This window comes from Acanthaster planci, linkage group LG08 (genome assembly GCF_054643075.1).
Source record: "Acanthaster planci isolate LZ-2023a linkage group LG08, COTS_SCS, whole genome shotgun sequence".
In the NCBI taxonomy this organism is placed as follows: domain Eukaryota; kingdom Metazoa; phylum Echinodermata; class Asteroidea; order Valvatida; family Acanthasteridae; genus Acanthaster; species Acanthaster planci.
Genome location: NC_141784.1, coordinates 20,385,384 through 20,409,008, shown reverse-complemented (window position 1 = coordinate 20,409,008; position 23,625 = coordinate 20,385,384). Strand labels below are relative to the sequence as shown.

The 23,625-nt window shown below is 43.1% G+C and overlaps 1 protein-coding gene across 2 annotated transcripts; it reads left to right on the top strand.

Annotated features, from left to right (window-relative positions):
* The first annotated feature begins 1,518 nt into the window (after positions 1–1,518).
* On the top strand, positions 1,519–23,619 carry LOC110977380 (glutamate decarboxylase 1-like). Of its 2 annotated transcripts, XM_022231456.2 has the most exons (16): positions 1,519–2,879; positions 3,686–3,763; positions 6,473–6,706; positions 6,907–6,997; positions 7,235–7,341; positions 7,786–7,901; positions 12,647–12,726; positions 13,678–13,732; positions 14,199–14,315; positions 15,025–15,089; positions 15,582–15,660; positions 16,420–16,569; positions 17,022–17,071; positions 17,496–17,550; positions 18,339–18,428; positions 20,990–23,619. In XM_022231456.2, exons 1-16 carry the CDS (start codon positions 2,576–2,578, stop codon positions 21,161–21,163), a joined length of 1,845 nt encoding a protein of 614 aa, XP_022087148.2. In that variant the 5' UTR covers positions 1,519–2,575; the 3' UTR covers positions 21,164–23,619. The 2 variants fall into 2 exon arrangements, with proteins under 2 accessions (XP_022087148.2, XP_022087158.2); XM_022231466.2 differs by lacking the exon at positions 3,686–3,763 and having other exon boundaries at positions 1,580–2,879.
* Positions 23,620–23,625: the final 6 nt, after the last annotated feature.

Here is a 23,625-nt window from a genome sequence, read left to right as displayed (position 1 = left end):
CCAAAAGTAAGTCGTATTACCAGGGAAGTACCACGTGTGCTTATGCACGCAGGCTACCAGTACCCAGTACCAGTACCCAAGTCACGTTGACAGCGTTTTTCTCGTACGGCATATTAATATAATTATACATCATGCATGATATCAATATCTGTAATCGTTATAATTGTTAGTATTTTTTACCCGTGGCGGCCGCCACAGGCAAACATGGATGGGCTAGAGCCAAGAGTATTTATAAAAACCATCCAGAAAGTATATACACGTAAGCTTAAGAACACGTGGCTTTTTCACAAGACCACTTCAAACCAAAAAGCCGGTGGTGAAATATTACAACGATAATGATAGAAGCACAATGACGACGACACGGTGACGACCGATGATGACGACGGAGCGACGAGGACATTTCCAGTTATTGCCGTGAGAAACACATCGAATTGGCACCATCACTCCCTGCATGAGATCTTGGTGAGCGCAGATGTAGCATTAAGCACGCTGTATTGTTGCATTATTGGGCTGCATTCGAGTCCACCGAGTTCGCACTGTTTACTCTCTGTTTTCATTCCATCATTACCATGAATCGATTACCACACACTCTGAGGAGAATCTTGCCCCGGAGTTGACTCTAATCAGTTGATTCACAGTAGACTCGAGTCAGCAACTTCAGAAAAAAAAAAGATCACGATTTTCTGCTTACTGCCAGCGACACTCGGGAAAAACAGCTTTAACAATTGCCACATTTTACAATACATTTCAATGCGAGATTTTGTTCTAACCGTAAAACCTTTCGGTGCCAGAAACTGACCTTTGTCATTTTTTTGAAAATCTGAAGATATTAGTCATGATCGTGATGGAGCTTTATTATCTACGAATCTTGAATTGACAGCTGGCCAGATTTTATCCTTTTTTTATTTTCATGCTAGGAATATCTGCCTTTCAAGGAGGCGACCTTCATTTTTAGAGAGATTATATTTCACTTGTTAAAACGCCCTTGCTTATATGGACGAAGTGGATTTAATTAATGCAGAGTACTGCAGAATTCTGAGGTTAAAGATTTAGTCTGACTTTGTCCTTTCTCCCTGCAGAACACAAACGAGTAACAAGAGAAAAATTACCTAATTTCTAAATCAGTACCTATTTGAAAATTATTCTGGAGTAAAACTGTGCATTAAAATCTCTTTTCTTGCATATTTAAAGAAAAGAAATAATAAGGATTTTATTTAATTAAATTAACAAGTCAGATGTAGTCAACATCTGTGTGTATAGCTTCTTTTTCCGGTTAATGCTGGATACCATGAAGAAATAATACAGCACTTGTCACAAAACTTTTGGTGTTTTTTTTACAAATCAACAGCTGCTCACATTTTGCAGCAAAAAACACACCTTACAATCGTTAACATGATGAACTATCAGAAATTGGCTTTTGATGACGTTGTTTGAAAATGTAAACAAGTGAACTTCCATGCATAAGTAATTACCAATTTTCATGTTTGGCATACTTTTGAACCCATTTTGGCCCATTACGTATCGGTTCGAATTTGTCAGGTTTTTGTTAAATTTTTGTAAGGCCACGCGGTACTTAAATCTCAAGTTTGTCTATAATAGGTACAGGTCACTTCGTGGGGCCAGCAACGATTTGACATCTTTCCAGGGGTAGGTACAGGCCTAGGTTAAGGGAAAAAAGGACACAAACAAGAAATTTAAACAAGCGTTTAAACCGCTTCAGGTGGACTTTTGAAGATGACGTTTGCTTTGTAATTTTATTTTGCTTTCCAAACGCACATCTGCTGTTTAGCTCCAACTATTTTGGTACTTGTGGGCCCTCCTGATGGTGTGTCATTGTAGGGCAAGCAATGAACTATGTATCTATCAGAGCAAAGCCAGTATAGGCTCCACCGCGAATTTCATGCCTCCATTTGATCAGACATGCCACAAACCTCGTTTTTATCACCCAACCTGCGCATTGTTGACCAATCAGAGGGCCGTATGCCCACGGATTCAATTATCGGCTTGGACGGATCTGTCGGGAGCTGATTTTCACGGGCGAGCGCATCGCGAACGGTCGTAATGACAAGGACGTGGTAAACCGCGCAGAAACAGGTGTGCGGCTGGCAGAGGGGGCAGATAACTATACTGCCTCACACATCGGGCGTAAAGAAACCACCATTCAGAGGGAAATCAAAATCGCTCAGAACGGTTCTACGAGAAACTTTGAAGCCCTTGAAAACTGTTCGATGTGCCACTTTGGAACAAGAAATCCCATTCTACTACAACGCCGACACAGATTTGACTAGTCTTCGAGGCTAGTATCACACTTGCTGGATTCGACAAAGTGAACGAGTTATGAATGCAACATCTTTGAGGCGGCCGGGGAAGCCTATCGAGAGTCTTAACAGAGAAATTGCCGAACACTCCACCAGTGAACAGATAAACGTGTGGAACCCAAAGATTCGCTGACGACGTCTTGACGTTTTTGCCTCAACACCCGTCAGACGAGACTGTAAGTAGACGTGATTCTTCCACGACCCCTTGTCCTGCAGTCCACGCACGCCGTCATCTCGGTACTTAATCCAGCGGAAACATGATCAGTGATACCAACCTCATCGGAACGGTCTCGGAGGAGTCAGAATTCCTCCAGGTGGAGAACAACCCGGAGGATGCAGAGAATCAAGACGTGTCCGAGGACCGGACGACCACCGGCAACTGCCACCCCAACCAGGCGAAGAATGCAGCCAATCCGCCGGCGCCCAGACGTCGTGTCATCGGGGACCGGCCACGGCTGGTGGATCGCACAGTCAGTGAGGGCCAACTCCTGGTGCCCAAGAAGAACCAGAGACAACACGAAGATGATGATCAGCCAGACTTCTTCGAATTCCGAGCCAAAGGTACTTAGCAGTTTTCTTATCTCTAAACTCATTTCGTCGTTTAAGACAAGCATGTTGCAGAAAAAAAAGTTGTTTTTTTTTTTACAATACAAAAACCAGCGTTTTGTTGTATGCAGCCGTTGCAAAATACGCTAACTGCATTAAATTTGTCCTGAAACGAATTTTTAAAATTCATTTCCCCCACTTACCCTAAGATGTTTATTGGCAACACTTTGCATGTTAACGGGACTATTATAAATATGTCACGTGAGAAAGAAAACTTCAGGCTTTCCATGAATGTTGCGAATCGATTGTAAAAAAAAAAGACAGAAAGCACAACAGGTTCCTTTACGCCATAAAAAGAAATCTGAAAGCCACGATAAATGCCACAAACGTCCAACTTTTCTGCTACAAACTTACAGTTCTTTATGCAATCGAAGTAGCCATATCATTTTATGCGGTAGACAGTATTTCCCGACAAAATGACACACCGACTGGATTTCTCACTACCAAAGACAATGTTGGCAAAAGCGCAACAATGTTTTGTTTTCTTTGTGTGTGTGTGTGGGGGGGGGGAGTCGATTATTAAAACATCACATGGATGGAGATGTACTTCGCAAGGTCACCCAGCCAAGATATGTTCCTTACAACAGACATGCAATGGCACCCTCATTAAGTGCACTGCATTAGTTACGAATGTTGAGAGAAATAAAAGAAAACCTTGTGCAGATATGTTTTGCAAAAAAACCTCTAAAATCTCATTTTCAAGTTTTCCATTTCCCTGCCGTCTCATTTTCCCGCTTCCCAACCCCCCTTTTTTGCTACAGACAACGTAATGAAAACGTATTGGTTGCAGCAAACCTTCATGAGTTGGTGGGCCTTGCGAAGTGCCCCATTCGCCGCAGGTAGGAACAGTTTATATCTGGCTGAAAAAAGAACAAAAACAAGGCATACAAATAGTCGAATATTTCGCAAGCAAAGAAAAGTAAAAAAAAGAAAAGAAAAAGAAACTTTCCGAAACTCGGGAATCTAATCTCCATTTCAGAAAGGCTGAGAAGCCGCAGACGCTTTGAAAAGAAAATCCGAAATGCAGATACATAAACCGATGCAGCTTGGTGAGAACGACTGACTTGCGGTGCATGCGAAGAAAGATACGGGCCTAATGTACACTTACAGTGCGGACGAAACCAAAAAATGAAAACGACGAGAGCTTGGACATAACCAAATAACCTATCATGTCAAACACGGTTGTGCCGACGGTGCGCTGCCACGGAGAACGTTTTGCCAGCTGCAGTTACATAAAACGGCACCCCCGGCGTTCGAACCCACACAATAATTTCACTAACAACCGCCGGGTATTTGGAAACCCTACAAAGACGCTTTGAAATTTGGCGCGAAATATCATCTTCATTTCAACTCTTGGAGCTTCGCTTCACTTGTAACGGACGCAGACTGCATCCCTGAAATTACGGCCTCCAGTTATCAATCGCCAGACAGTAAAGTACGCGGCGCTGTTTGCTTAAACCTGCTTCTGTTTACCTTCAAATCATACCCCGGATACCCACTTCAAGCATACACTATGCCATGCGCGCACAAACCCCCATCCCTCCTTGCAACACCCTGTGACCACTCTGCCATAATTCGATTCTCTGCCATTAAACTACCCGTATTTGTACAACTGTGATAGCCCCCCCCCTTCGTGCTCCATGTCTAATCTGCATCGATTCGATCTTATGAAAATGTTTTGCGGAATTTAATGATGAACAGACAGCGGTACCGGCAGGCCGATTACGGCAGGCGGCGTGAGTCCTCCGCGGTTGAATGGTCGCTAATACGTTGTGGCGAGAAATTGCCAGTTTTCGTTCCTGGCAACGACTGGGCAATGTGTAATGATTCCAACTACAAGGTTTGAAGCAAAGTTTTTTTTTGTTTCCTGAGTTGCCGGCAAAAATGATTTGTCCCGCTGGCTTGACAAAGCCCCAGCCCCCCCTACATTTCCATGAATCTGAACTTGACATTTCTATACTGTACTGTCGACATTTTTTCGACTAAAGTCTTCATTTTTCAGAATCGTGTTGTCCATTCTGTTGACACACGAACATCCCACGGGGGTAGCCATTTTCGGGGGGGGGGGAATTCATGCTCTTTACCGAGATATTTTTCTTCCAACTTACAAAGAATCGGGGTCTTTCAGGGCTGCCTCTACAACCAAACTTAATATCAGGTGAGCTGCAGCGAGTACATTATGATGTAAGTCAATTTAAAACACCTTGCAGATTGAAGATTGAAGACGGCCGCTGTGCTCAGTGATATCAACTCACGATGTACACCGGTTACCCGGTTCAGACTGGCACGGCAGAGTCGCGCCCAACCAAACACTGAGCATTACCAGTGACTTGAGTCGATCCAGATAGGTGTCAGTTCGAGACAGTCAAACTTAATTCAAGCCGCGCATACTAGCACAAGACATAGAAATACACACACAAACCTCGCTTCTTGGTGAGCTATTTCTGGTTATAATTTCAGTTCGTATAATATTTACATGAAACAAAATACTTTTCCATAGGCCTACTATTATGAAAAACAACAGTTCACGTCTAAAAATGAAATCAAGCAAGCAAGACAAAAATCACGTATTGATAGAACGAGTCGTGGCATGAATAATGGATAACTTTTTATTTTATAATATGCACGAAATAAACATGACAGCCGGTGAGCAAACCTAAAGCCGTGTCGCTGAAATAACGCATAGTACTATGGACAAAAAGGTCAGGACCTAAGCCGCGTAAAGCATCATGACATTTATCTCTTGTGTGGTTCCAACTGTGACCAGGTCGACAAACTACTTGAAAATATACCAGTAAATTTTCGTTTGTGTCACAGAATTCCAATGAAATCGTACATGTATTTTCATCAGCTGCATTAGTTACAGGACCAACATACATCTACGTCTGTCGACACATCCGAATCACCGGGGCTGTCGCAGGACTGTGAGATTCTCAAGGTCCCATTTACTGAGGACACCATAAATATTGAAATTTGCATTGAGTTCTGCTGATTCAAAAATAGAGTGACATGTGAAACCAAGGAGTTCCAAAGTCGTTCCGAACGACGGCAAAAGTCGATCTTTCGACGCCATGCGCGTGTTTGTCGCTTAACCGTTTCATTCGTCGAAATTCTCGTGTACTTCCAAATTAAATCTCATGCACGTGGTTTGGCGCGACTTCGGTGCGCCAATCAGTCACTAACCGGGTGTAATTCATTGCAATAAACCAAACGAGGCAGTACGTATCGGGTATCGTTTCATGTAACCATGCATCTTTACGAGTGCAATCACAATTTTTTCTTCGCATTTAATTTTTTCTGACCAGAGTAAAAAGGAGACCGTGAAACAAAAAGAGACACTGAGAAGGTTACGTCCCGACCAGACGGCTGTTACCTTTATTTCACATCATACCAACCACTCGAGAAACACTTAAGAAGAAAAAAAAATCACCCTCAAGCCGACGCGATACTACCCTGAAGATACCAGACCTTCTTTTGGGCCCAATCAAAACAGTAGGCCTCAAAACATTTCCTATGCTTAACGACATATTGACATATCTCTTCTCTAGATCTCCTGCCCTGCAAAGGGAGCACAGGCCTGACCACCAAGTTCTTGAAGGAGGTGACAGAGGTCATTTTGGAGTACGTCCAGGCGACCTTTGATCGTTCCAGCAAGATTCTGGAGTTCCATCATCCCAACGAACTCAGGGAGCGACTGCACCTGGAGATTCCCGACAAGGCCGAGAACTTAGATCAGATCCTTCAGGATTGTCAGAACACGCTCAAGTACTGCGTCCACACTGGTAATTGAGTGCAACCGCGCTCCTCAAAAGCTTTCCAAATTTGTTGCTTCACCATGCATTGACCTCAGATGAAACCACAAACGATAGTTTTGCTGGTAGATATTTGTTGGTGGGTTGAGGAAGGGTAAGCAACCGTTTCCTTTACTCATCTCACCCCAAAGCTATTATTTACAGCTGTGTGTTATAAATCCGTTCCACAGGTCACCCGCGATTTTTCAACCAGTTATCCACGGGACTTGACATTATTTCTTTAGCGGGAGAATGGCTCTCTGCAGCGGCTAATACCAACATGTAAGTATTCTCGAAATCCAAAGTATCAACGCATTCTAAACAAATCCTATCCGTAAATAAGACAAACGATTCTCGTACAGCGTACACTGCCTCAATATTTGGAAGCGAATTTCGCCACGCGAGCTTTGCCTCTTTACAACTGCTCCCCTCAGTCTTTGCAATACGGCGGAGGCTGCAGTCGCAAAGTGGTGTATCTGGCACAAACAAAACCCTAATTATATATATATTTTTGGTCAGGTTTACGTACGAGATTGCACCGGTGTTCACGTTGATGGAGCGGGCCATCCTAAAGAAGATGCGAGAGATCATAGGGTACAAAGACGGCGACGGTATTTTCGCTCCCGGTAAGATGGAGGCGCTTCACTTTTCTGCGTTGCTGTGGGGAAAATGGGGAACCTCAGAGCTTTAAAAAGTGGCAGCAGACAGATCGATCACGTGACTCTGGGAAAGCGCATATGGCTTTAACATGGTGGGAGAAATTAACAGATTAAAAAGCTAAAAGTCTTCCTTTCGGGGTAAATTTCAAAACTAGTTCTCCAGAGATTTGGTCTTTGCCATACCAAAAGTGATATTTCCAACTTCCATGAGAAATCATTTTTGGTCTCAGCAAACTTTGTTCCTTTCAACAATGCAGTGTGAAAGAGCGGCCATACCGAAGCACCATGGCCAAAATGCATTCACACTAACTAATTAGCAAGGAACAAAATAGTGAAAAAAAATCAAGTGACACAATATTCTGAAGAAAACCGATAACCTCATATATTCTCATCGATGTTCTTTCATCACAGGTGGCGCTGTTTCTAATTTATATGCTGTGCTGTGTGCTCGGCATAAATACGTCCCGTCCTGCAAACGGAGAGGCCTGAGTGGGGCGCCAAACCTAGTGCTCTTTACGTCAGAACATGTAAGTGGTCTCATTCAAATGGTACCAATCGAATCATTCGCCCACTTCATGCTATCTTAAATAACCGTCGTAACAATTCTTAAACCTGAGCCTCTCTAAGTAATATACCAACCTTTAGACCAACCTGCCCATTACATCCCTTAGCTTGCATAGACTGGACACGTTTGTAGAATTTTTCGGGGGGCGGGGACAACTAACGAGGGGAATGCCCCTTCTGACGAGATCGAGTCACAGCGTAAACACCATAACAATTAAGCTGACTCGTCACGGACTGGTTGTAATCAAAGCATAGTCGGAATGCGAATTTACGCTGTTACACCCATGCTGTGGTCTCAGGAATCACTTTGTATGGATTGTGGTGGACTGGGAACATTGATTTATCTTGACACGACAATACTCATCTAAAAACAATGGCCCATTCCAAGCGCCCATTTAAACGGAAGTCCCATAAAACTAATGTTTCACAAAAGAAGTATGCAGACGAACAGTCGATGCAAGTCTACTCGGTTCAATGTATAAAATCGGCGTGCATTTTGACGAAATAATTATAAACCCCAAAACTTATGATACGGTAAGACTACATTCTGTGGGCCTACATCATGGATGAAAATTGTTATAAGGGGGAGGGTGACAGACCTATACTTACGATATTAAGAGAGTTATACTTGGTCATATACGGTACATGCGCGGAACTAGAGTTACTTAGGCTAAATCTGCCACAACCGTGACACTCAGCATCTCCGTTTAGATTGTGTGTTTGTTTTCCTTTATATTCAATTTCAACATCAGGTACACATGAATGTCAGGGGTCGAATTTCACACCTCAAAATGGAGAGGCATAAAAAACATGTGTTGCTGCAGTCGAATTTAAATAAACAGGTTCCCGTCCAGTTTACGGATTATTTCTGAATTTTTTTTATGATGAGCCATAAAAACTCATTCTGTGTGGTCGACGGCGTGTTAACGGAAACCCACGAGCGTCGAATGCGCATCTGAATGGGGCGTTTTCTACAGAAACTGTTGCCCTTTACCAATTTTTCGTATTATTATTGTTATTATTAATGTGTGGCCTACCGCTGTCATTACCTCTTTTGCGAAACATTCTCAGTTTAACCAATTTTTATCTAGTTTCGAAGATCATACTTCCAAGTATTCAGCACAAAATTTATAAGCGAAGGCTATGTGATAAAAGCCAATATTGAAACTGGCACTTCTATAACCAAACAGACACAGTTGCAACCACACCGTGATTACTGAAACAGGCAAACACACAAAACGTAAAAAGCAAGTTTGACCCCTCATCATACTGAGCAGAAGTTAGCCACGGGCAGGTCGGACTGCGCCACTCTGCCCAAATAGCAGCGTGGAATCGAGACAGGTAATTTCTGCTTTTGCTCCAAAACGGATACCTCGACTGTTTCATTTGTCCTAAGTTTTTTCCTGTTTTTTCCTGTTTTTAAGAAGAAAACTGTTTGACAGAGATATTTTGAAACATGTAAACAAATAAATTTGCCCAAAGAAGGCAACACGCCTTCTGTCTTAGGCCGAGGAGGGTAAGTAGATTGGGTACTAAATCATTTGCAGTGATTTAAGTCATGTTATTTTTTCTATTTTTTTATAAATACATATTGCATATAATAGCTCATTGCTAGATGAACGAATCAGGCACACCTTTTTAAAGATAGCGATATAGGCCTATGTGATTTAAGAAAAGCCAAATTTCCTCGTTTTTTTCATCGACCACAAACGCAGTAAATTCAACACAGCGAACATTCCATGAACCCAGTACGAAGCCTACATGAACATACATGTACAATGAACCAAGCCAACAGCAGACTTTGCTTGACGCTTCGTAATATGGAAATAGAACGCCTTGTGTGGAGACTAGTGTGTCAAGGTTCAAACGATAAGTGCACATTGTCGCTACCGATGAGTGCAAGTCAGGTCGAAATTACTCTACATGAATATGAATATGCATAACCCAGGAGTATCAGCATTTGACCAAAATATCGCAGCAGTAGAAAGGTATTAGTGCATTAATAAATACTAGAGTTTCGTTTTTGCCTTCCTTTAATCTGGTTCAAAACATCTTTGCATACCTTTGTCGATTTCAAGGCTAAAAGCTTTCATTGAACTCGTTGCTTCAAACAATGCGAGGAAAGAAAATGGCCCACCATGAATTGATACTCGCAAACCGAGTCGTGGATAAATTCTACGTAGGTTCACTTCCATGATTAACGGGGGTCTGTGTATGCCTCTTGTCGTGGTCGTCAGTTCACCATGAGCTTGAAGATCACTGCAATAGGTATACGCGAGACTCCTCCGTTTACCAATCCCTCCCACTTTTGCTTTGCTCAGCTATTGTTATCGCATTTCAGTGGAACGATTGTACCGAGTCCTAAATTCTAGATAAATAAGGCTCACGTGTCTCGTAGGTATGGCAGGCTAAACGAGACGTGAGTTTTGTTTCACGCGAATCCAGCTAGGGATCAGCAATCCGCATCCGAGTCGTTTCACTGCCAGGACTTCATCAAAAGAGCGAACCAGTGTTGGATTACTCAGTGCTCAAGATCGAGATTCGCGGGAAACCGTGACAAACACAGGCCGTGGCGGGGAACGGGTGCGCCGTTACGGCAAATGACTGCTGTATCAAAGTTCAACAGGATGTTTTCATTATCATTTTGTACAGCGAGCAGAGTCAAAGATCTTATGAATGTGGATGTGAATGTTTGAAAATCATCTGTGACAAAAAGGGTAGAAGTAGGATAGTTTTTTGTCCCAAAATATATCCCAGCGTTTCTTATGCCGCCATTTCAATAAAAGGGGAATACATTTCAGCATTCTTTCGCGAATCCAAGACTGATTTTGTTTCGTTGATCTCGCCACTTCAAGCAACCCAGACATATTCAGTGACATTATGACCACACTGTGAACAGAGGTCATGCAAATGCAACGGTGCATAAATATCAGGTGCGATTCAAACCAAAGCGAGAGGATCGTCTAAACACTCTGGTGTTCTCCACCGTCATTCGGTCCCAGGTGCCGATGACTCGACCGAACATGTTCAGCCACGACATGCTGAGCCCGAATGCCGATGGTAAGAGAGTCTAGCTTCCACCGCATTTTGTTTTTACTCCATGTTAACCATGGGCGTAAATCCCAGGAGACGGGGGGCATACCCCAACACTTCTTGGGGTGGGGGATGGGCTATTGAATCATCCCTCACAACACTTCTTCGTGGAGAGCAAACAACTAAAGGGGACTGTGAAGAATTTTTCAGACTCCCAAGGACTTAAAATGCGAAAACAATTTGAAAAAGCCATAAATATATGCCATTCTGAACACATATTACAGATGTACATCAATATCATGAACATCGACCTCCATAAGGAGTCAGATGGTGCCACCCCCTCGCTTTTCAAATTTTTATGGCCGGGCAAGTCATTCCTCACTCCACCAACCTTTCCCCATCCCCCAATTTCCAAATAAATTTACGCAACTTTTACCAACCCATAATCATTGTTTCACGTCAGTGCCCACGAGCACCAAGTTGGAAATAGGATACTAGTCGCATTTCAAGCAGCATCCGTCGGCGGCTAATTGGCAAGGAGGGTCTCGAAAACGTTTATCTGGGCGGAAAATGAGTAATCACGTCGGCCAGCTGGTCTCGGAAAAACATCACTTATGTTCATACAGGATATGACCTGTAATCATCCCTTTGACAAAAACCGGGATAGAAAGGTTAATTTTTGGCTTTATAAGAGATTTCTCAGGTGACTCTCTCACAATGTTGGGTTGATTTTGTACAGATTTTCGGCAGCATGATGCAAATCAAAGCGAAGTCCTTTTGACTACAAAAATTACAGACATTTAAACAAGGCTTGCGACATTACTGTGATTGGTAAAACATGTAACTGGGTGGCACATAAATAGAAAGTTGGTCAAACGGTTTAACGTGCGGAGATCGACTTCGGGCGCGTAGCCAACCAATTGGCTCTGTAGTGTACGTCTTGGCCGATGACAGTTACAGTCAGAATCAAACATCCCTAGCCAAGATGTTAATTGATTCTATTGACGATTGGGCGTTGTCGATTTCCGTCTTTTGGTATTGGACTTTTTGATTTTCCTACAGTGTAATTCGACGACTGGATCAGACGCCATTATTGCGGCGGTAGATTGCTCGCGAACAGGTGGTGCGCGCGCGTTTCGTGCCTCTTCGTTCAACAGGGTGTCGTGACTTGCCAAATGCACGCGTGCGTCAAGCTGAAGAATGTGCGTGTGAGTGCGGTACCACCACAGTTATGACGTATAATAGGATTTCATTAGTCTATTAAGAGTTTTTGATTCTCCTATATCAGAACTCAATGCTGTAATCTGGCTGTCGCACTTCGAAGATTAAAAACACATATTCCCAATCTAAGAGCCTGGTCCTTGCCGTAGTTTTGGCTTATTCGAGTTTCAAATATACGGCTTTCCGTGATTCTCAAAAGTCCGGGATATGCATAAACTTAATATTACTTCGCTGTGGAACCCTGCATTAATGTTGATTTTGTATAGATCTGCCAACAAGTATTTATGAGAAACATAATAGGACTGTGCGCTCCGCGATTTTTGAAAGACAATTCTGTTCCGGAAAAGATAAATTGAAATGTTCCATTCCTCCTTTTTGGAAACATTTCAATCATTACCCAATCAATAATACAATGAACTTTACCAGAATTTTTCTCTCCATCTTTTATACACAGAGTCACTTTTCGTTGAAAAGAGCAGCGGCCATCCTGGGCATTGGAACAGACAATGTCGTCTATATCGATACAGATAACAGGTACTGTATGTCATAATAATGTCACTACCCATTTTGTTGGAGTTTCAATTTCGAGAGAGGGCGCCGTGAACAGTTTCTTGACTAATCGGAAAGTTTAACATCCTCTTTTTCATTGAGATAGGGTGGGTTGAGAAACTTATGCTTCCTAGGAATGTAAGAGACCGAGGTAAATTTCACAGAGAAATCTTTAATTATCCTTTTAAAAGCAACCAGAAACGTACTTTGAATTCAAAGCACATTCCAGTCAGTCAAGTAATTTACAAAGACCTATTCCTCGTGAAAGATGTTTGAGTTAGTGATTATTCTTACTTGTCTTCGGCCAAAACAATATCAACATTTTCTAAAATCGAACTACATTTCCTACAGAGTTGTAATGACTCGAGTCCAACTCGAGTCACAACTTTTGGCGACTCAACTCGAGTCCCGACGGGTAAATGACTCGACTCGAGTCTCTGGGACCAAATGACCCAACCCTCGAAAAATTTAAAAGCAAACTTTTTTGCGAAAAACATTTGAAATCTGACTTTCGGCGCTGCTCTTATTCTATCGTGAATACGTAGTACAGGATGTACACAGAGCATGCGGCACAGTGCGACCCGGTCTTGTTTCTTCCTCCATTCATGGAAACAATACCAAAAATAACTTATACATGTTGTGTTTTTATTGCATTTTGTTCCAAAATTTGAGAGTCAAATCGACTCGAGCTCGGTACTTGACTCGACTCAACTACACAAAGAGACTCGACTCGACTTCTCGACCTAATAACTCGACTCGACTCGAGTCACCAAATTTAGTGACTCGTTACAACACTGATTTCCCGCATTTCAATTCATACATCCGTTTGGCGCCGGTTGAAGTCGATGACCTGTCTATCGACACGACCAAGCAATGAACTTTCAAATAATGCATGAGGGTTTCCTTTTAATTTCTGTTCTAATGTGTCAAATGTAGAGGCAAGATGAATTTGGAAGACTTGGAGAACAAGATTCAACAAGCGACTGCAAGAGTAAGTATGAAAAAAAAATCACCGGAGAAATTGGGAAATAGGCGTTTCCTCCAGATAAACAGAACAGTGACGTACTTGTTATTTCTTATTTTGAACAAAGGGTCTCCAGACAGAGGCAGGAGGTGATTTGGGGGGGGTAGGTCAAACACATACAATAATGACAAAAATAGTATAGATGACGTGACCATTATAGTAATAATGAATAACGGTGACATCCTACCATACGTGTATAAAGGCAAGTGTATTATGTAATGCGGCAACTGTGTCTCCCTGTCTCGGCAACTATCGGACATAAACATAATCTGACGGGCCTAGAAAAGCAAAATCTGGATCCACCCTGAGAGGCGCACAAGTTTTGCTTTTAAAAAATCGTTCTTCATATCCCCACGTGTTTTCACCTCACACTACAGACATTAATTTGGCCAACGTGTTCTCCGTTTTCTCCACATGACAATCTCGTTTTTAGGGTGATAAACCATTCTTTGTCAACGCTACCGCCGGTACGACTGTGCTAGGTGCATTCGATCCGCTCAACGCAGTGGCCGACCTCTGTGAGAAGTACAACTTGTGGATGCACGTAGACGTGAGTACATGGCTGGACGCTGGCCAAACTCGACTTGAACAAAGACTAAAATCGCGGCTCTGGGTTTTATTTTTCAAGGGGAAGCCTGGCATCTCAACAGGGAAAGCTTCTACGAGGTGTGAAGACTAGTCTCCTCTCAAGACTGACAAATAACCTATTTTCCATTGGAAAGTACATAATGCATCCACGAGAGTTATTTAATAATAATAATAATAATAATAAAAAACACTAACTTTGCTTTGAAGTGTAAGGAATAGCAGCCCCGGCCCGATAATTATTGGCCATATTTTAGGAATTTTTTTTACATCAAAGATCGACAGTTGTTGGACTTGTGTGTGATTTTTCTGTCAAAAATTTCTCCAGCAATCATAAATAAAAAATACCTGTAAGCATTTCAAGATACATGTAGCTTGCACGTGATACCAGTGCAGCTCCCTTTACGTACCGTCTGCTGACCCAATCCACGGCTTCGTGTAAAAGCGCCCTCCACTGCAATGTAAAGCAAGTTTTGTCCAAGAGAGAGGGCGTGCTTCCTACTTAATTAAAAAAATATTTAAAAAAAGAAAAAAGGCTAACCTTAACTGTGACCCAGTTAAATTCCAACTTTTTCGTCTGAAAAACATCTACCTGTATGCAAGCCAATTGATATCAGATCTGTAATTATACGCAATAAGGACCACCAATATTAACTGTAAGTAATTACTTGCAGGCAGCTTGGGGTGGCGGCGTTCTCATGTCCAGGAAGCACCGACACAAAATGGATGGCATCCATAGGTAAGGCAGTGCAGGAGGGAAAGAGGTTGAAATACATCTTTATTAACTTGGCTAGGACATGTATCGTGACTAAGACAGGGGAAAGGGGACGATCCCTTCCCCCTTCCCCCATGACAGAAGGAAAAACGTGATTACAGTCCGCCTGGGTACCCCTCCAGAAAATGTGGGCCCCACCATTCCCCCGTACAACGTGTACCGCAGTTACGTCACTGGGTAATGCCACCGTCGGGAAATAACAGTCAAGTCGAACCTCAACCTTCAGGAGCAGACACGCCAGTATACGCAATTCCCCAGTTTGGAAAAGCTTTGGACAATCTTACGTAGCGATCAAGTTTTCTTACTTGATGGAGTTGGGAAACAGAGGGGGACAGTCCTTTGAAATTGTACCTGTGTACATGTATTGCACTTTTCTTTCAAATGGTGACTGCATTACAAACACATTTTGATTCAGAGAATCTCATTCGAGTGTAACTTTGGTGACAACTTTTACAGGGCCGATTCTGTGACGTGGAATCCTCACAAGCTCATGGGTGTCTTGCTTCAATGCTCCGCTGTTCTTCTCAAAGAAGACGTAAGAATACAGTGTATCCGCCTTAAGCAGAAGCACCCCCTCATCGGTTGCAAAGGGTCATGTTGGCGGGGAGTGTTCGTTTTGTTGGTGGCGACCACAGACATAAACGTATATACCACTAGATCGTATTCAAAACTGCACAATCATTTCGTGATCTGAGTGGAACCCGACTAAAATCAAACCTAAGGGTAAATTCACCCCCTCGATATATGAAATTTATGCACAGCCGAAGAATTCCAGCCAAAAAGTTATACGAAGCCATTTTTTGATTGCGAAAAAACTCCCCCATTTACCTAAACTGGCATATGTAGAGTCGGTACGTGGAAACAATACAGGCAATGTGAGTGCCTGCCATCCATCCTTTCGCCCATTGCTCTGTCTGTGCGTTCGTATGTCTGTGCTAGCGAAGCAACCGCGTAACACGTGCATTTCCTGGTCGTTTGTGAGCCACTGGAGTGCAGTACCCACCAAGGAAGCCGCAGTTTCTAGAAACAATCCACACTCTCTTGGTCCAGTTCGGGGCCTGTAATCTCTAGATGCACTGGTTGGTCTAGATGGAAGCAACCACTGTACATGTATCGACTGAGTACGTGGCAAATTTGGGAAGTTTCTCCTAAGACAACCACCCAGAACTGATGGTAGTTATGCTTTGAAACAACAACTCAATCAAATACTCTTGTTTACAAAACTCGTGCTGGCTAAGAGTTCAGATCGGAACTAGCTGTCTGATCACTGGATTTTCCCCGTTTTTATGTGCAGTGTATTTTAGAGGACTGCAACTCGATGAGGGCGCCCTACTTGTTCCAGCAGGACAAACACTACGACGTATCGTACGACACGGGTGACAAGACCATTCAGTGCGGTCGGCACGTGGACGTGTTCAAGTTCTGGCTCATGTGGCGCGCGAAGGTAAAACGACACGTTTTACGCGTTGAGGGCAATGCGCTCGAATTTCTATTGTAGGATACAGTTTTGTTTGTTTTTGTCGATGACAACTTGAAAAACCACCTTTTTTGTATACATGACATCATCGTCCAGTTCAGTGCCATCTCATGAGAAATTGTTCAATATTTGCCAAAGTACTAGAGGTGTTAGGGACAGTTTACCCGAAGTTAGTGGCTAGCATTACGCTACAATTCACCCAACTTAGGAAGTTTTGAAGAGGAGAAAGAAATGAATGGGGTTCTGCCATGTCTCTAATAGGCCAGTGCGGTTGGAACCGGGACCCTGTTTCTGTAAAGATCGGGTATCCGGACACCGGGAAACCCAGCAGAGGCCCAGTCTAGCGAAATCACTTTCCTTGTAACCCATGTCCTCAAAGTTACTCGCCTAATGTGCTGTATTAATTTTCCCCCTCTCAGGGAACACGGGGCTTCGAAAACCACGTCAATAAGCTCTTCGATCTAGCCCAGTGAGTATACGGTTTATCACTCATGCGTACGTCAAGCGATGAATGAATTCTGTTGACGACAAGCGATAGACATTCTGCTTCTTCCTCGGGTAAACATTTAATTTCCGGAGCCAGGGCAGCGATTGACTAATAATTATGAACCACAAAGACTCCCGCGCATCTTTAAGGATTAAATCTGCAAAGCAAAGATGTCATGGAGGTCGTTGAGTATAATCTCGTCCGCAGTCCACTCTGCGCATTTGAGGTGGAAAAGGCTTCCAAAAGCGACTCTGATTCAAGAACAAGCCGTGTTTACTCAACATGACAAGAAATATTTTCAAGCGATAACACAGTGTAAATTTGCCTGCCTGTGCGGGCGCCGGAAGTCACTGTCCTTTCGTGACAGCTCCGCTCACCGCTTGCCTCTGTTGTCTTTCATAACTAGATACCTGCTGGAAAAGCTGAAGTCGAGAGAAGGGTTCAAACTTGTGTATGACAAGGTGAGAAATGTCAAACAGAAAATGCTTTAATCAGAAATGTGGAGATTCTTTTTTATTCGGATAAGGGAATCATTGCCCTTCTGAAATCACTCTGGATTTTCCTTACCTCGAAAATTGTACAAAACGAAGTGGGGTGAAACCTTTGCTTTCATCTTGGAACAGTGCTGTTCTCGGCGTCCACCTCTGACCTTAATTTCACCCTGCCTCTTCATGCAATCCTAAAACCCCACGAGGTCAGTTTGGGTTACCTTCAAGGGTGTGATTTTCCTTAATGCTTGGGGCGGGGAAAGCAAAACAGAGCGGTGGTAGGGAGTTTCCCGTTCCAAGTCTCGGAGTCTAGTCACGACTGATGAGAAAAGAAGGTCGTTTAGGTGTTGAGAAAAATTCATGGCTCCAGGCTTCCCAGTAGATGGTGGTGATTTGGCCGAGGAGAAGGGCTTTTATACCCCATACAGCGATGTTGTCTAGTGTTGTGGTTGTGGACTCCAGTGCTTACTCGAGTATAATGGAAAACAGGTATACAGACAAACGTTCAGGGATGTATCTAACGCTTGTCTGTTTTTGTTTTCACTGTGTGATAACAATCCCAACGACGTAATTATACAATACAGTAAATGAATAATACAATGATGGATCCAAACATGAAATGATGAAAGGTGATTCCCAATTTCGTAATAAGTTGCCAGAGTGGAATGTTGTGCCAAATTCCCTTTTGGAAGAAAATGCAGCTAACTTGTGAAGAAGTGGCGTTACCATTGGCTGAAATTCTGTTTTCACACGGTTTTCAGCCTGAACACACCAATGTATGCTACTGGTACATACCGCCTAGTCTACGAAGTATGGAGGAGGGAAGGGAAAAACAGCTTCTGCTTCACAAGGTACAGACAGATAGACATATCGCCCGACCAACCGACAGAAAAAAGCGATTGCCTTCTTGAGAGCTAGACAAACCGAGCCGCTCGACGAATAGACAACTAAGTGACATCCTGACTACTGAGCCGAAAATCCGTTGACACAGCACATTGATCAGATCACATAGAGCGGAATAAACAAAGACAGGCAAGCAGACCAACACACAGACAGACCACTGCAGCCACATCCTTTTAAACAAAGACCCGGAATTCTCTGAATAATGCTTCAATTATTCTTCAGTCATAATTATATGCCCAGATGAATATTTCAACCCAAATTCTTCTCCTCTGACTTAAAAAAACGAGTAACCAGCGCACGTAGCACCAGCTGGGGTCAATTTCAGAGAGCTGCTTAACAAGCACAAAATCTGCTTAAGCGCGAAAAACCTTGCTTAATAAGCAAAAGTTACCAACTCAAACTCAATGTGATTGTCACGCTAACCAAAAAACAGCTAAATACCATTCCAAAACAATATACATAACATGTATATGAGTTGTGGCTGGTTACCTGATTTATCAAGCAAGGTTTTCTTTCGCTTAAGCAAATTTTGTGCTTAAGCAGCTCTGTGAAATTGAGCCAAGGCTGGAGAAAAATAGCCTCACAAAAATATCTCTGATATCTCCCCGTATAAATGATTTTTCCACTTAAGTGGCTCGACCTAGATATTTTTTATCTTCCCGACAAAAAGCTCTCGCTTGTCGCTAATGCACTGCGCCCAATGCCATAAAATCGACCGCGGGTTTCTTTTTTAGCGAACGAACAAGGCAAAATCCCGTGTCGGTACTCCCAAAGTGGATAAGGGCAAACACGAGTGCCGACTTTGGAGTGATCAATTGTGTTTGTCTGTGATGGCTGGGGACCGGTGGATCGCTAGTCAACAGGCCAGCAGAATCAATTTCCTATCAGTAGGCCTGTGCATATTTATCCGTTGAATGGTATTGGCGCTCGCTGTTATATTATACTAGGCGATTTCTGTCCCCCGAATGTCGTTTGGAATTCTCCTTGGCAATTTATCGCTATAAAACAGCGAAAGACGTAGGCCTATGGGTAAAGATATGCGGAAAAGGCACACGTGAACAGTTTTGATTTGGTTGAACAACTTGTTGCTTGGAAATTATTTAGTCAAATCAAATCAGGCGAAGTAAAAGGGATTTTGAAGATTTTTCGTGGGAAATCTCCTTTCTTTTTGCTGAAAGCTGTTGTGGTAACAGCAAAGTTAAATCACAGAGAGCTCTCTTGTGCCTCCAGTTTTTAAGCCGCGGAAAAACGTGCGTGAAAAGCCCCATTGCAGGACTTTCAAGTAACATCCTTACACAAACAGTCGTTTTGTTTTGTCACGTCACTGTCGCTGTGCGCATCAATCCAATTGAAAGCCTCGGTGCATACGAGTGAGTACCCTGTTTGTTGATTCAGACTCAGTATCGACACCCGTGATGATTTTGGTTTCCTGTGACGGATGCCATTTCGGCTGCAAGGTCACAGTTTGTCAGCGATTGCTCTTACAAGACAAACCAGTGAACAAGCAAATTAGGCATGGTTCAACCATCCGCTTTCAACCACCGCTGCGAGTTAGTCATATACCGACACGAACTATGTTGCAAACCATCCCTTCTCGAGAGGTTTGTGTACAGAACGGTATTTTCAACACCCAACCCTGTATGCCACTCCAGCGACAAGAAGTAGAAGCCATTGCTGTGATGATATCACGATCGCGCTTAAGTCGTAACGCAAAGAAGAAGGTACTCAGTTACCGAAAGCTGATTTGATATTATATTCTTGTCAATATTCTGATCTAGGTGCTACGCAGCCCTTCCATATTTCTCGAGCGAGCTACTCGTGTGAACACGAGTATACTCCTGAGCGCTCGAACGGCTGGAGTACGACCCGGGGGTCAGCGAATGTATACTCCCGCCAGAGGGTGGGGGAAAGTATACTCCTTACCCGAGTGTAATGCGCATGTATCCTGTTCGTGTTAACAGGAGTAACCGCGCGAACGCACCCTGTATTGTGACTTGCGAATATGCACGCGCACCTCGAGTTACCAATGCGTTTGACATGCGTATTTAAACTGTGGTGCACCTGCAGATACAGTGCATCCGCTATTATCAGTCATTGAGTCTTCATAAACTGTGATTAAAATGTGCTTAAATCGTTGTCATCATGAAAAAGATGGCCCAATGATGGGGGGGGGCAGTGGCAGTGGAGTTTTCGCCTAATGACGGGTCGGTCAGGAGAAAACTGGTTTGCCAGAGAATATTTTTGTTTAGCCGGGCAGTACCAGTGTGTCCCAAAGTGCACCACCACAAACCCTACCCAATTAAAAATCTCTTGTTTCTCGCGTTGAAGAGAAGAGCTCCAGTCAATTCCCTTACCAACCCAAATCTGGATATGCCACTGTCAAAGCATCTTGGGCAGTTTCAAAGCTCATATTAGCCACGACCGAACTTTCTTATGTACAGTGTTCGTGCGCTTTGGACTTACCACTTCCGGTTTTCACCCCTTATCCCTCTTCTACGCGCATCGGCAGGTCGCTCCGGCGATTAAGGCCCGCATGATGGCCGCCGGAACCCTGATGGTGGGCTACCAGCCGCTAGGGAACAGGGTCAACTTCTTCCGTATGGTGTTCTCTAACCCGGCCGCCACCAAGGCCGACGTGGACTTCCTCCTGGATGAAACGGAGAGGCTGGGACGCGACCTGTGATACGGACGAGGAGGTGGAGATGAAGATGGCGATGGTGGTTCTATCGGGGTGAGAAGGGTGAGATAAGATAAAAAAAAAGAGGTACATGGAACCGAACAAGATGCATTTAGAAGGCAAATAGTAGGAAGAGACACCACACGCCTGCAAACAGGAATGAGATATCACTGCTTATACAAGGTTTAATTTGCTCTGTATACTGTCATGTATCATTACCCAAATGTAGCTCCATGTATCAAAATTGTCCCATCACAGCTCATCGTAATCATGTGGCACCGTTTGAATTATAAAGATGGCACTTTTTCGACAGTCACATAACAAAAACGTTTACTTCCACTTGGAAGTGCAAGTACTTGGTTTGTAGTTTTAAAACATCCAAAGAGTGATAGCACAAGAACCTACCAAAGTGAGCATGTTCGGGGTCGGACTAAAGATTGGCATCTAGTCAGTTGCTTCTTATCATCAATGCGCAGGCGCAATACAGTTACACTTAAACTTCCCTCACACGTTCACTTCCCTTATGAACAGCCTCGTTCCCATGGGTACAATCTTGCCGCGCCATGTTGGTTCCTACCATGCCTTGTGCGATCTAGTGGAAGAACGCTCATGCAGCCCATGGAGTCGAGGTTGCTTTGTGAACTATTTGGTAATATCCGAAATATGCCATCGGTTGCTACTCTCGCAGTATTCATGGTCAATGATATCTCGTGCTGTTATTTTCATGTGAATAATGGGCGATTCGCAATAGTGCGCCTCCAAGAGTTTGCAAGGCGTTGACCAATCACAATGCGCGAAATCTGTTTACCCATTGCACGTTTGGAAAGGGTCGACAGATTTTGCACACTGTGATTGTTCAACGCGTTGCAAACTCTTGGAGGCGCACTATTGTGAAACGCCCGTATTGTTCCCTCCGTATACTGATAAATAGAACCGGCTAATGACAACTAGCGTTGCCATCAAGCCCCAGGGCCTGGTTACAAATGGTCGACTGGACGGTTAAAGCCAGCCATCGTTCTGGCGATGTTGTTTGAAGAACGGCTAACTATAGTCGTGGCTCGAATTTGCCCTATGCTTATTATATGTGCTTTCTTGATGACTAATGACCCCATCTGGCCACGACAAACAAGGAACTCGTCGACAGCATGACCGGTAAATTGGGTGAAACAGGTCGTATCTGAAACCTCACTCGAGTAATAATTTATTGCGTAATTATACCTAAAACGGCGGACACCGCGCACTCCAAATAAAGATGGCTCATTTAAGCTCCCCAAAGAGACTGGTTGCCGGTGAATTGATATTGTACATGCATGCCATAAGAGGCCGTGACCAGTCGTCAGATATTGTCGCTGGTTCCAGGGCACTTTATAACTCACAAGAATGAACTGCATACAAGGGAAGGGATTCTCCACTGAAGCGATTTGTTGCATTTTCCACTGCTAAGAGGGTATTTGATACTGACCAATTAGACGGCCGAAATTTTCTTTTCGAGCAGGAAAAATTCCTTCCATAAATTAACATGTGAAATCATTTGAGATCAGTACAGATATTTTCGGTAGCGCCACTAACATACTAAATCCAAAATGCACTTTTAGCCAGACCCGAATCATGGCTGGTATGCCAATCCGATTCCGGTTTGTACTATGTTATACCAAGCGTACAAGACTTCGGAATTCAATTCCTGGTGGCAAACTTGAACTGACTTGAGAAAGACAGTGTATCGTGCAAAATGTCTGATAGGTCATAATACTATACTGCAATTAGGGTACACATACAGAAAAAAAGGTCACCAGAAAATTTCGCTAGCAAAAGATGATTGGTTTCTTAGGTTGTAAAGGGCATTACAAAATTAGAGTCAGGAAAAAGCAACCCCCACGGCTTTGCATATTTTATATTTATAATTATGTATCATGAATTCTGCATGTCGTGGGATTAGACAAAGTCTACGGAAACGATTGAAGCGGGGGCATTAATTCTACCATTATGGAGATAACCGGAAAGTACACGTTCTTCGTCTTGGGTGATTATTTATAATCAAAAGAAAATACACAATGCTAGAGTCGGATACAAACAGCAATTAAAATCACTATTATGTTAATACTGCCGAAGTACATGCAAGACGCAAGATATAACTCCCTTTAGATGTCTTTAGTTTTACGTTTAAGTATGAATAATTATTTGCAAATTCTAAACAAAACCTCAATAAATATAACATTTCACAATTATTATTTCACATTATAATACCAGAGCTCTAATACGCTGTAATAGTTTGAATATTTCATGGTCTTATTATACAGCAAAAGCATATATAAAAATGTATAAACTAACGTATTCTATGTTTTTCTGTACAAAAATTAAACCACTGCGATATATTAAAATATAATTGAAATCCTTTGTGGCCCAGTACCTATTGTGAATTACCTTGCGTAACAATAAATACACGAATTGTAAACAAACGCTAATGTTGC